Here is a 12,724-nt window from a genome sequence, read left to right as displayed (position 1 = left end):
CACTCTAGTCAAGAGTGGTTCAGTAACATCCAGTGTTTCCAGACTTACTCATTTGACTCTCCTGCCTCATTGTTCATTTGTATTTTCCCATATGTTTAAAATAGGACACTATATGCCCAGAGCAATTGTTTTCACCATGTGTGCGCCTCCTGACCCACAAGAGCGTAGTCTCAGTTCCATCCCCACCCTTGTACCTAATGGTTTTCATTGACCACAGACCGCCCCTGCCTCTTAAGGCTTCAAGCAAGGCAGTGGGAATCACTGTGTTCAGGGAGTGGAGCTGAATGTGGCTTGTGCAAATCTGAAGCCTACTGTTTCCTCTCTCAGGAGTAATATTTCCCATTAACATTTACTGGTAACTCTCCTACCATGATTATTTCAGATCTGTGCCATCCCAGCACTCAGTCATTCCCAGTGTTCCTCACGCATCTGGAAACTTTGTCCTTGAGGAGTTTCAGAACTCAGTATTCAAAATGGGTTAACATATACCAGTAAGCCATCTGACAATTGAAATGGTACTCTTTCCTTTCGTATTTTATGTATGAATCAAACCAACCTTCCCAACCTTTTTCCCCCACCATTTTGACCATTATTGCAAGAGAAGTGAGATAGGGAGTTACCCCAGACCTGGTCATTCTCTTCCCTGTCTTCCAGTAAACAAAATCCTTGTGTTCTTCCATGTGTTAGACTATGCCTCATCTCCATCAGAAACAGAATTATGTTATTAGAGTATTTGCTCTGTGTACATTCTTGATAAAGTCAAATGAAGCAACTTCTCTTACCTGCGTCTTACCCTATTAAAGTCAGCTTACTTTCAGCCAGAATTGGGCCTGTACTGTTTAATTAGTTCCGATGGTTTGGTTTACCATACTCATTGAAAAAGTATGAAATAAAACTTTTCTATTCCTCTGGCTCTAACTGTCAATATATATTTTTTTTTTTCTTCACAATTAACCTTCAGTGTTAGGACAGGAATTATTATCTTTTCCCTGCTGTGTTATCTGCTTCAAAATTCCAAGCAATTCCGCTATCAATGAATTTTATTCTCTAAATGGTTAGCAGTTCTCTTAGTATCTCACCTAATGAGATAGCTATGTCCTACCAGTTGATAGATAATGGCTGGCCATGAATATTTCAGCCTTACAGTCTGAAAATCAGATCCAGTGGCAGCAGAAAGAACATAGTTCCCTAAAGCGAAATGAATTATAGCATTTCAGGTCTGGTGGGGCTTTTCATTGCATTTCACTGTTAATAATATAGGATGTTTACACACATAACATTTTTATAAGTTTGGAGATAACAGGAATTGTAAGATGGGTGATAGCCTTCAATCCTACATACAGTTTGAGTGAATCCCCTGCACTCTTATCTACTTAGGGACTTCTGCTAGGTGTTCCAGGGAGCAGCTAGGCTGTCTGTTTCTACCACGAAAATATCCATCTTCTTTATTTGCAAGTTGTGTTGTAATTTATTTAACATCTGTGATATTGTGCACAGGAAAACCGCGCTGAACAGTTGCAGAAATGAATTATTAATTAACTGGCTTGCAAACATCTAGCTGTTCACTAAGTACTATAGCCAGTATTTCCCATCACCATTCCTTTCATCTCCTTGGTTCTTTCTTTCTTCAATTTCTTGCAATCACTTGTTCTATGCTGATTGAAATCATATTGTTAATTCTTTGAGGTCTGAAGTCTCTCAGTGTTTCTATAATAATCTCAGCAATTAACAATAAGGAGAAGACCGACTACAACTTTTTCTGGATGGGAAAGGGAGACTAAGAGAGAAAAACAGGGTAAGAAAAGGAGTTCTTGATCTGATTAGTTTCTGCGCATTTGCTGTGAAAATGGACTTGCTCTGCAAAGCAAATCAAGGGAAATGACATTACAGAGGGTTCATATAGCCTTTTGTTGCTTAGTTAATTAGAACTGGTTTTCATTCATCCAGTTCTCTGCCACCGCTCTCCTACTTATTTGCCTGTCTTTGAGCAGGTTTTGTTTGGGTTTTTTGCAGGTCAGAATTAGCTTCCTGCTGTGATGCAGTTCACAATTTTATTGCTTCTCAAAACAACACCCCACTGGGAAGTAACATGAGTTACGAAGTGGACAGTAAAAAGACCATCCTCATTACAGAGGACATTTTTAAGATGCTTCCTGTGGTAAGAACTGTATCTTTACCTGTTATTATGATTGCAGTATCATATGTATTTTGGGTTAGTAATAGAGCTGCTTTGTTTGATTCCTCTGGAAGACACCCTTCACCCCCTGTATGCACTTCTTCATTCACCTTGTAAGACCTTTTTTTTCACCCTCCTCTGCAATGGTGGAGGCATGGACAGGCAATAGATCAGATTGTACGTAGAGCTGCTACAGAACACAAGTTGCAGCCTGGCTTGGCAGCCAGCTGAATTCAGGAGTGAATCCTCTGAGAACATTTGCCTTGCTTTTCTCATTCCCATTTTCAAAGGCATTTCAGTCTGGAACAACATTTCATATTCCTTGTATTCCCATGCCATTTCTGGTGCAGGCTTGGGCATATAACTTATGAAAGCTATTTTGATGGTAAACCTGATACTGAATAGAATAGAATAGAATAGAACAGAACAGAACAGAACAGAACAGAATAGACTATTTCAGGTGGAAGGGACCTACAATGATCATCTAGTCCAACTGCCTGACCAAATCAGGGCTGACCAAGTTAAAGCATGTTATTAAGGGCATTGTCCAAATGCCTCTTAAACACTGACAGGCTTGAGGCATCGACCTCCTCTCTAGGAAGCCTGTTCTAGTGTTTGACCATCTTCTCAGTAAAGAAATGCTTCCTAATATCCAGTCTAAATCTCCCCTGGCGCAGCTTTGAACCATTCTCACACGTCCTATCGCTGGATACCAGGGAGAAGAGCTCAGCACCTCCCTCTCCACTTCCCCTTCTCAGGAACCTGTAGAGAACAATGAGGTCACCCCTCAGCCTCCTTTTCTCCAAACTAGACAAGCCCAAAGTCCTTAGCCGCTCCTCATAGGACATGCCTTCCAGCCCTTTCACCAGCTTTGTTGCCCACTGGGATGGAGCCTTTGCAGCCAGAAACACAGGTTGAGCAAAGGAATCAGATTTTGTAGCTCAGGACTTATAATAGACTATAAGCTCTGGTGACCAGATAAAGAGGGGCACAGAGATGTACTTAATTTCTCAAAAGTAAGAGCACATGGGAGCCCTCTTACCCATCTCTGGCATTCTTGATTTGTGAGATCTCAGCCACCATGAGTCTACTCTTTTCCAGTGCTGCTGTGAATTGCTAAAAACTTCATTGCAATAGAGGTTACAGTGGGTCCAAATTTAAACTGAATGAAAGAAAAAAGTAGTATGTTTTATGTGCATATATACTTGCTAAGCTAGCCAGAGTTGTCTGGCCGTTGTGTTCTCCTACTGTCTTTTCAGAATTGAACAAAATATTTGAACGTGTTGTTTTGTAACACGTTGTCAGGCAACATGATGTCTGCCACCTTCCCCACACTTTTTGCCTTGTTGATAACAGTGTCTCTTCCTGCTTCTCTTTGGGCAAGCCGATGAGAGAATGAGGAAGGATAACGCTTTGTGTAAGCAAGTTTTGACTCAGTTTTACAAGTGGGTTCAGTTTCTGCAGTCAAAGTAGCCCAGCTGTTGGCCTCTCTGTTGAATGTCAGTGCTCCCACAGCAGGAGAGGCTGAACAAGATGATGTGTGAGATGTTTCTGAGACCCTTGCATAACAGCCAACTATATTAATGTCAACTGAAATAGCCAACAATTTACATTAATTTGCTAGGTTGTGATCTGTGCTGGTTCACAAGTGGGTGCACTTAGCTCCCATTCAGCTTCTCCACTGCAAGACAGCAACCTCTAACAAGAAGAGGAGTAGAGAGGGTGAACAGCTAGAAGTAGTAACCTCTTCAGTGAGCCATCACATTCACCATGAGTTAAGCCAGGGCACATGATTATCCTTAACAGCATCTTCAGGTTCCCCTAAATTCGTTATTTTACATCAAATGTAATTGTGTGATGACAAAGTAATGAGCATTTACAAAGTTACCTTCTATTAGCTGACAAAGTCAATGACTATGTGACAACCCCCAGTCTGTTACTGTGCAAAGGAAAATGGGTAAATTTAAACTATCTTCAGTACAAGCTAGTTCCTTAGCTTGTCAAGGATTCAGTCCACAACTAGATAATTTTTGTGTTAAGTGTATTTAAAAGATATTCATCCAGTTTTAACAATCCAGTCTCATTCCCTCAAAGTACAGACAACAGAAGTAGCAGTTCTCAGTCTGTTCATGCCTGGTTTTGGCTTTTGGCTTTCCAGGCCTGGCAACCCTGTCTGCTAAATGGTGAATGCTTTCACTGGGATTTGCCAGATGAAACCTGCAAGGACAAATGACTAAAGACCTGAAGAAACAATCAAAATATTTATAAGGCATTGGCTGTGTCTTTTGATTTGTTTGCAGTCCTCTCCTCTTTCAGTCTATCCCTTCAAGACCTGTGCCGTGGTTGGAAATGGAGGCATTCTGAAAAATTCCAGCTGCGGAGCTGAAATCGATCGTTCTGATTTTGTGTTTAGGTAAGAGCTGCTTCATCTTACTGAAGGGTGTCCAGTGTTTCTAAAAATGGCAGGCTTGGAAGCACGCCAATGCCAGTTTGTAGCAATGAGGGAGGATCTTGACAATTCTTTATTTCTGCCTCTGTAAGGACAGTTCTTCTGCTTTGTGGATTTCAGAACGCTGTTTCCTAAGAGAGGACTATATGGATACGTGTATGATCTATGATTGCAAAGATACCTTGCCAGTGATGTGAAACGTGATTATCTGAGAGACTGAAATTTCTGTTCATTTATCATCCTTTAGGAGAAGGAACTTTTTTTTCTTTTTTTCTTTTTTTTTTTTTTAATCAGGAGAAGAGAGTAAAGAAAACCCTGAAATTGAAATAAGAAAGCCTGGTATTAAATGTCACATGTTTACCTTTACCTCTGGTTTAACAAAGCGTTTCCTTAGCCTTAGTTTGGCTCACTAATGCAGTTATTTAACTGCCCCAGTATTTGTCTTATCTTCTGTTAGCCATCCAAAAAATTAGGCATCTAATTTAAGTAGTTATTTTCTGCTCCCTCTATAGATTTTGGAGAAAACCAGGCATACTCAGAGCGTAATTTGGCCCACTCTCTCAGTACGTGACTCACACTTCGTAGTTCCTGCAAGGGAACAGAGTAACCAAGTGAAGGTTCTTCTCTCAGTGATGTCCAGTCACACAGTCTGCTGCATTTTGTTTCCTTTCCTGCTTTTGACTAATATGTGGGCTTTTCAAATTAAAAAAAAAAAAAAAGTGTTTCCACTTAGATAACCATCCTAATAAAAAAGGGAAATCTATGTACTAAGATGCTAAACTTACTAAGTGACTGACTGTAAAAAAATGCTTTCTTTACGTGTTACAGAATCCACTGTTTCTGCAATTGGGCAAGTTATGCTCTTGTCTCATGAAACAGCTGTCAACACTGCTGTGCAAGCTGAGGGACTGGTATCAGTCAGGTTGTTTTTAAACAGAAGATAATAGAAGACTTTCAGAAGAAATGCATTGTTTAGGCAAGAGGGGCAGTATTTTCCTAGCAGCAAACACAGGGCATTCATAGACTGGCTTTTTCCGGGATTTTAACTTTGCTCCTGATTTGTGAGATGACTTATGAAAATGAGCTGCCTGTGCCCTATTTTAACCATCTGTATGGTAGATTAAATATTTTTACTAGAAATGCTGTAAGCCTTATTTAATATTTGTAAAGTGCTTAGAGATCCCTGGGAGCTGATGTGTAAGTGTCATTGCATAGAGAGGAATTTGCAAATAATAGCTGTAAAGCATTTCTGGTGCACATCTGTTTAAGTAAATGCTTCTCAATTTCAGGTGTAACCTCCCTCCAACCACAGGAAGCATTAGCAAAGATGTTGGCAATAAAACAAACCTTGTGACTGTTAATCCAAGTATCATAGCTCAGAAGTAAGTACTACTGCAAATCTGTTTCTGTGCAATATTGTTTAATTGTTTGACATGATTTAGATTTTGTTGGAAATCCATTGGGATACCAGCATAGAGAGCAGTGCATGCAGATTACTTCATTAAGCCTTAGTTTCCATGTAAAATATGTACCAGTCTAAATGGAAATCTGTTAAACCTGGCCTTTTTTGTAGCAGAAGGGAGTCAGCAATACCCAGATTAGCAAGTGCCTCAGTTGGCACCAGTCCACAATTTATGACAGAGTAAAATTGATGATTGCAAGCCCAAACCTCTTCCTTCCCCCCCGTGACCCTCATAACCTCCAACATAAGAAAGGAATTGTAATCATGAATCAGGAAAACTTGGAAATGTGTGTCCGACTCTATCAGTAGGACTGTAAGCACGTGTTCTTAGGTGATGTGCTTAGAGGCTATTCTGATGAAGGCTATTTCATGAATGAAGGCCCAATTTCTGTAATCCATTTTCTCAATCCATATGAAAGCTGCTCACACACTTTTTTCTCAGCAAAGTTTTTTTTTTCACCTTCTTGATGAAAAGAAAATCTAATAAGGCCAGGCTGACTAATCTGACATCTTCAGCAGGCTGGAACTGCAGCTTATCTATTAAAAGGACTGCTGTGGCATGTTATTTACTGCTTACTGATCTTAGTGTATCTTATTGTCTGTCATATCTGTATTTGTCAAACAGACAACATCAGGCAAAGCTTTTTTTTTTTTTCCTTTAAAGGAAGAAGGAAAAAGTACAGTGACCATAGAAATGACTAACAGGCATTTGTCATTGATTCAAGGATAGAACTTTATTTTTTCCAATGAGTACTACCTACCTTGTTGCTTACCCAGCCCTTTTTGACTTAAATGAAGAAGAATTACTACTTCTCAAAAATAGATTTAGTTCATTGATGTTAGTGGGGCTGCACAAGAATATGAGGAAGGAAGACTTTGTTCAGTGACTCAGCATCATTGGTGACTCCTGACGTGATGCATGATTTGTCTGGGCTTGATCAAAGTGTTCTGCCACAGCTGCACTCATTTTTTAGCCAAATGAAGCCACACCGGGGTTAATAGGAGTTACACTGAAGGAAATAGGAGCTAAACCTGTGTAAGGACGAAATGAGATTATGAGGACTTTAGGATTTTAAAAAAATTAATTATTTAAATATTCAAAGAACACTGTAAATGCTTTTGAAGGAGGAGCAGGAAGCAACTTGGCACCATTTAGCAGAACTAAGTTTGTTTCTTCTCTCAGAAGACCTATTCTGACTTTATTCACTTTAATTTATAATTCTGTGTTTGGGTACTGGGTTAGTCTGATGTTATTATTGTTAAGATTAATCAGCTTTTGAACTGTGTCTGTCACGGTGTGCAATGTAGGTGAACTCTCTTGGAAGACAGAAGCACAGTTCTTGTGTGTCCTAGTGGAGCTGGGCTACACTGTACCTTACAGTGGCAGAGCTGGAAAGGGAAACAAGACGAGGTTGAGTTTTTCAGGCTTCTAGCTAAGGAAGAAGAAAGATCTAAATTCTTCCCTGAAGGCTCTTTGTGTACTTAACACTGAGTAGAAATAGAGAAAATTCTTGGAGTAGAGGCCAGAAGCTCACCCTTCAGCCACTCTTCCTAGACACTGGCTCAGGCATTTCTTGCCTGTTTTGGCAGTGCGACTCTTGCATGCACAGGGGCCCAGGGTCACCAGGAGGGGCTGAGTCTCTCATTCATTTTGTTTCAGAGTCTGGTGGTAATGGCACTTTCCTGGGAAGCAGAAGCTGTAAGTTTAAACCCCTTCAGGCCGAGACGGGGTGTATCACTCCTTGCATGAGTTCAGTTGTGCAAGAGGTAACTGATAACTCCTCCCTGAGGGTTTTGAATGGAAAGGGCAGTGGCTGCTGTCCTCTGTCTTGAAGTGCTGCATCAGAAGAGGGTTTTAACCTACTGAAGTTGTGAAGAGAAATGAAACCAAGTTTTCCAGTTTCTGCTGGATCCATTTGTGAAAAGTGGGCTCTGGTAGCCCTTAAAAGGTGAAAATACACTGCTCAAATGGACAACTACCTAGAAAAGAGGACTCCGTGCTTTGAATGCCAGAGGGGGTGTGAGTGCCATATGTTCAAGTGATTCAGACAACTCGGATCTATAGAGAAAACAAGTTGAGTGACCCCCTTGTGTCTTGTATCACTTCTTGGATAACTCTGGAAGTTCACTGTTCAATATTTGGGAGCATGGAGTTATCCAGTGGTGAGAACTAAGTCTCTTTGCTGGTTGCTGGGGAACCAAAGCATCTGAGGATAAATCCTCTTCATTTGTGAAGTTAGATCTCTAAGTCTTTACGGATCTCCATGTGTTCCTTTGGTAGTCGAATGAGATAAATAGACATGCCTTTATTTTCAACTATTTTAAAAGCATATCAAAAGCAGCTAAGACCCTGCAAAACTTGAGCACACACTGATCTTTAACACTTCAAGACTGTTCACATGCATACTTGCATTTCCACACAGGGCAGACACCCAGATTTTGAAAAGAGGTTATTGTATACCTATTGATGTAAGAAACACATTTCATAAACACATGCAGTACATATCATGTATACATGTAGTGCATGTATTTTTAAACAGAGAAAGTATAAATACAAATTTTTTTGCATTCTCGTTTAAAATTTCTTGAATCGATCAATTCTGTAAACAGGACCTGGTCTCATTAGCAGTGAATTTGATCTGCTTCAGTAGGTCCTGTGTTGCCAATTCAATCCTATGAAGTGTGTTCTTATTATACAGTAAAGCCAGATTTTCATAACTGCACGTATGACAACATATGACAGGTTGGTATAAATTTGCAATGTAGACATGCTGAACTGGTGCGGCAGAATTTGTAATTCATATATGCAAATGCAGTTGCGCTCTTTTGGTCTGTAATATTTATATCAATAGTACATTCCATTCACTCTTTTCCTAAAATGTTGTACTTTGCAGATACAACAAATTAAATGAAAAGAAGACAGAATTTCTGGAGAACATTGCGGTCTATGGAGATGCTTTCCTTTTATTGCCAGCATTTTCCTTCAGAAGCAACACAGCCACTTCTTTTAAAGTATATCACACTCTGCAAGAGTTCCAAGCAACCCAAAGGGCAATATTTTTTCACCCCACCTATCTGAAAAATCTTGCCCAGTTCTGGAGAACTAAGGGTGTGAAAGCCTACCGGTTGTCATCTGGTTTTATGATCACTAGTGCTGCTCTTGAGCTGTGTGAGAATGTGAAGCTCTATGGCTTCTGGCCTTTCTCAAAATCCACAGAGAAGATGCCAATCAGCCACCACTATTACGACAACCAGCTGCCTAAACCAGGTTTCCATGCGATGCCCAAAGAATACAACCAGATCCTTCAGCTTCATGGCAAAGGCATTTTGAAGTTGCAGTTTGGTAAATGTGAATCAGACTAAAAAGGTAGGTCACATTCTTACCACATAAAATGTCTTTAATTAAGTAATGTGTCAAGGGAAGAATTGTTTTGCGAACAGTGTGGGTGTGTTCTTCCTTAGAGAGACATTTCTACCTTACGCTCAATGGAAGTTGTGTCCATAGATAAGTGAAAGGTTGGAGTTTTCTGAATAAATATAACGTACCACAGAGATGAGAAATGTTTTCTAATTGTGAACTTTAGATGGTGAGCATAGCTAACTACACGTTACAACCATAATTCACAGTCAATCAGTAGTGTCGCCTTATCTCAGATATGTGTTTCTACCAACCTATGTTTGGTATCAATTCCCATGAACCGGCCTCCTTTGTGAATTGCTTTATTAAAGGCAGTCACATGCTGTGATTTACAAGAGAAGACACTTAATCTTGGCACAGCCTTTCCAGATGTATACAGAGGCCAAAGTAAGGATTAAGATTGCCCCATGGAGGAGTAGCATGCAAAGGTAAAGATCAGTTTAGAGCAGATGCTCTCGCAGCCCTGGGCTGCGGAACAGCTTGTGGACAGCAGTGAGGAAGCTGCCATACACTACAGCAGATCTTGCTGAGGATTTTACCTTGAGGCAGCTCAGAATCTGGGAGTTACAAATATAGGATGAAGTGTCATTCCCTTTCCTCTGTCCTTTGTAACTGTCCCATCCCCCTTGGACCTCTACGTTCTGTGTATTGCCTCAGAGAAATGCAGCACAGAGTCTGGCCTCTGACCTTGAGCCAATTTACTGTGTACAGATTATAGATGACTTTGAAAAGATTTGTCTGCATGTTTTCAATCTTGATTTGCCCTGTTGACAAAATAAGACCTATTTGTATACATAAATCTTCATCTTTTAAGCTAACTCAGAAATTCCCTGGCTCACAATACTGTTGTCAGATTTGCCTTTCACAGAACTCTATTTTTCCAGGGGGTTCAAGTCAATATAACATTAAGTGAAATGTACGGTAGAACTACCATTGTATACAATATGCTTTAATTGAACTGAAGTAATCTCACGACTGTATTACTCAAATAAATTAAAATAGCATCATCTTGTTCAAGCCAGAAATTTTAGGTTCAAAAGCTAAGGGCTTTTCTTCTAGCTAGGTTCTGAAACGTGTTTGAAAATATCCTTTGATGGCATTTAGAAAACATGCTGTCAAAGATACAGTCACACTTGGTTCATTGTCAGAGACTGCTAAGTTAGCTAGTTTAAACTAGCAGATTGCTAGTACGAAGAAGGCACGATTCTATTCAGTTTCCATTTATTTGAAGAAATAGAAAAATAAACTGCTTTCATATATTATTAGGATAATATAAAACATGTGAGAAGGGACCTAGAAGCCATCTAGTGAATCCATTCTCTTAGTCCATGGCAGGAGATTACCTAGGAGGAGGTGTATGTGTATGCAATTTCATGTGGCTAAGGTATGCTTTTTTGCTTGTAAAAAGTTGCAGCATATTGGAAAGATTAAGAAAGACATAATGTATTTTTCTTAGTGGCTAAGCTGTTTATACCCTGCAGTTTCCATTGTGTTTATTCTTCCTATAATATAAATTGCTGGAGACATACCATGTAATTTTAATTGTAGTAACTACACCAGCTAAGAAAACGAAAGGCAGCTCTTTATGAATATTTAATCTAGAGAGAAGCAGATAGAAGCCACAAAAATGTTTAAGCATCTGTATGGGTTAATTAAATGCTGTCCATCCTTGGCAGACTGAAAATCACTTCTGTGGCCAAATTTGCAAAATAAGCTATAAAGAAAACAACAGCCAGAAGGATAAGTTGTGCTGCCCTAAGATTTCTCTCCACTATGTTAATCACATATTTACAAAGAGAAAAGTTAGCCCTTTAAAACCAAAGAAATTAAATGCTTTCAGTATGAGCTACCATTCTGCTACTATTATCAACTATTAGAGATAATTTAAATTCTGTAATGAGTATATTTCACTGAAGATGGCATTTTCAGAAAATTGAACAATCTTTTTTCTCTTTTCAGTTTCCTTTTTATGTTCTTCTCCCTGCTCCATGCTCTTCCCTGTTAGTGGGTAGCTGAAGGCTCCTTACACCGCCGGGCGCCCACAGAAGTCTCAGGCAGAACTTCCCTCACACATTACTGGGACACAAAATTTTGCTGCTGTAAATAAAAAGTGAAGGAAGCTGCTCTGCTGCAAGCACCTATATTGCAAGCAGGTAGCAGGTTCTGGAACAGTATAGGGAAAGCATAACTGCATCCCAAGGAATCATTGTGGCAGTATTGCTCCTAAACACCATCTTTGCCATTGTAAAGGTGACCTTTGCTTATTGGATAGCGGGGATTGTCAGGTATGAGAGCCCTGTAGAGCTGATGCTGAACAATGTGGGAAATCCCATCTGCCTTAATATCTTCTCCTGCACTTTTATCATTATGCTCAACAGACATGTACGTGTCTTTCCTAAAGTAGATACGTACCTATCACAGATGGCAAAATGGAAAATGAGACACCAGCAAAACCTTGAAATGTAATTAAAATAATGATGTTTATTACTTTGTAGTAAATTACCAAATCATTTTTACTATGGCCCTGCAGCTGAAGGAAGTCTTGTTTGTTCATTGGTTTAACCTGATAAGCCTGAAGGGCATGTCATTATCTTCAAGTAAACATAAGTTCAAGGAGGGGAAATGGCCTGATTCATATTTAAAAATAGACAGGAAAATCCGATTAGAAAAATTGCCAGATGATAAATTAATCAGACTGGCAAAAATTTGATTGCCCAGAAGCCTGGTTAAAATGCAAATTTTGTCTGACCAAGAATCCATCAGGTTTTCTGCTTGCTAGAAAGGGACAGCAGGGAAGATGAGTATGTGTTCCTTTGACATACAGCACAGTAACGTTAAGCAGCTGCTCAGAGGAGTCAGTCAACAGAAGAAAGCATAGAAAGTAAGAATGAGACTCCCTGAGCCTGGGGAAGAGTGCTCAGTCATCTGAGGAAAAGGACTGAAGGAGGAGAGCTTGAGCAGAGGTGTGCTGGTGGTTAGGGAGTAAGAACGGCTGAACTGCTGGCTGAGTGTGAGTGTATTTTGCCTGGAAAGTAAAAACTGGGACTGGGCTTTTTAATTCCAACCAGATGATTAAAAGCCATCTATTTCTGAGAGAGAGCACAGCAGTGCAGTCCTCCACTCAAGGTGGACCTAACAGGGCAGCATCCTGTAAAGCAGGCAAATTAACATCAGGAATCAACATCAAAGAGAATCAGTTTCTTCCAAATTCTATCAGCG

The 12,724-nt window shown here is 39.9% G+C and overlaps 1 protein-coding gene across 1 annotated transcript in view; it reads left to right on the top strand.

Annotated features, from left to right (window-relative positions):
* Window positions 1-12,724, top strand: part of ST8SIA6 (ST8 alpha-N-acetyl-neuraminide alpha-2,8-sialyltransferase 6) — a 41,266-nt gene that overhangs the window by 23,980 nt on the left and 4,562 nt on the right. The window contains exons 5-8 of the mRNA XM_087775973.1: window positions 2,014-2,158; window positions 4,477-4,589; window positions 5,915-6,007; window positions 8,982-9,454. Of these exons, the coding sequence (XP_087632099.1) occupies window positions 2,014-2,158; window positions 4,477-4,589; window positions 5,915-6,007; window positions 8,982-9,450 (820 nt within the window). The 3' untranslated portion in view covers window positions 9,451-9,454. The remainder of the gene's footprint in view (window positions 1-2,013; window positions 2,159-4,476; window positions 4,590-5,914; window positions 6,008-8,981; window positions 9,455-12,724) is intronic.

This window comes from Nipponia nippon, unplaced genomic scaffold (genome assembly GCF_047370975.1).
Source record: "Nipponia nippon isolate SJK-2023a ecotype South Korea unplaced genomic scaffold, ASM4737097v1 scaffold_1, whole genome shotgun sequence".
Classification (NCBI taxonomy): domain Eukaryota; kingdom Metazoa; phylum Chordata; class Aves; order Pelecaniformes; family Threskiornithidae; genus Nipponia; species Nipponia nippon.
The sequence above is the reverse complement of the archived record's forward strand: the minus strand, read 5'-3'. Positions and strand labels throughout refer to the sequence as shown.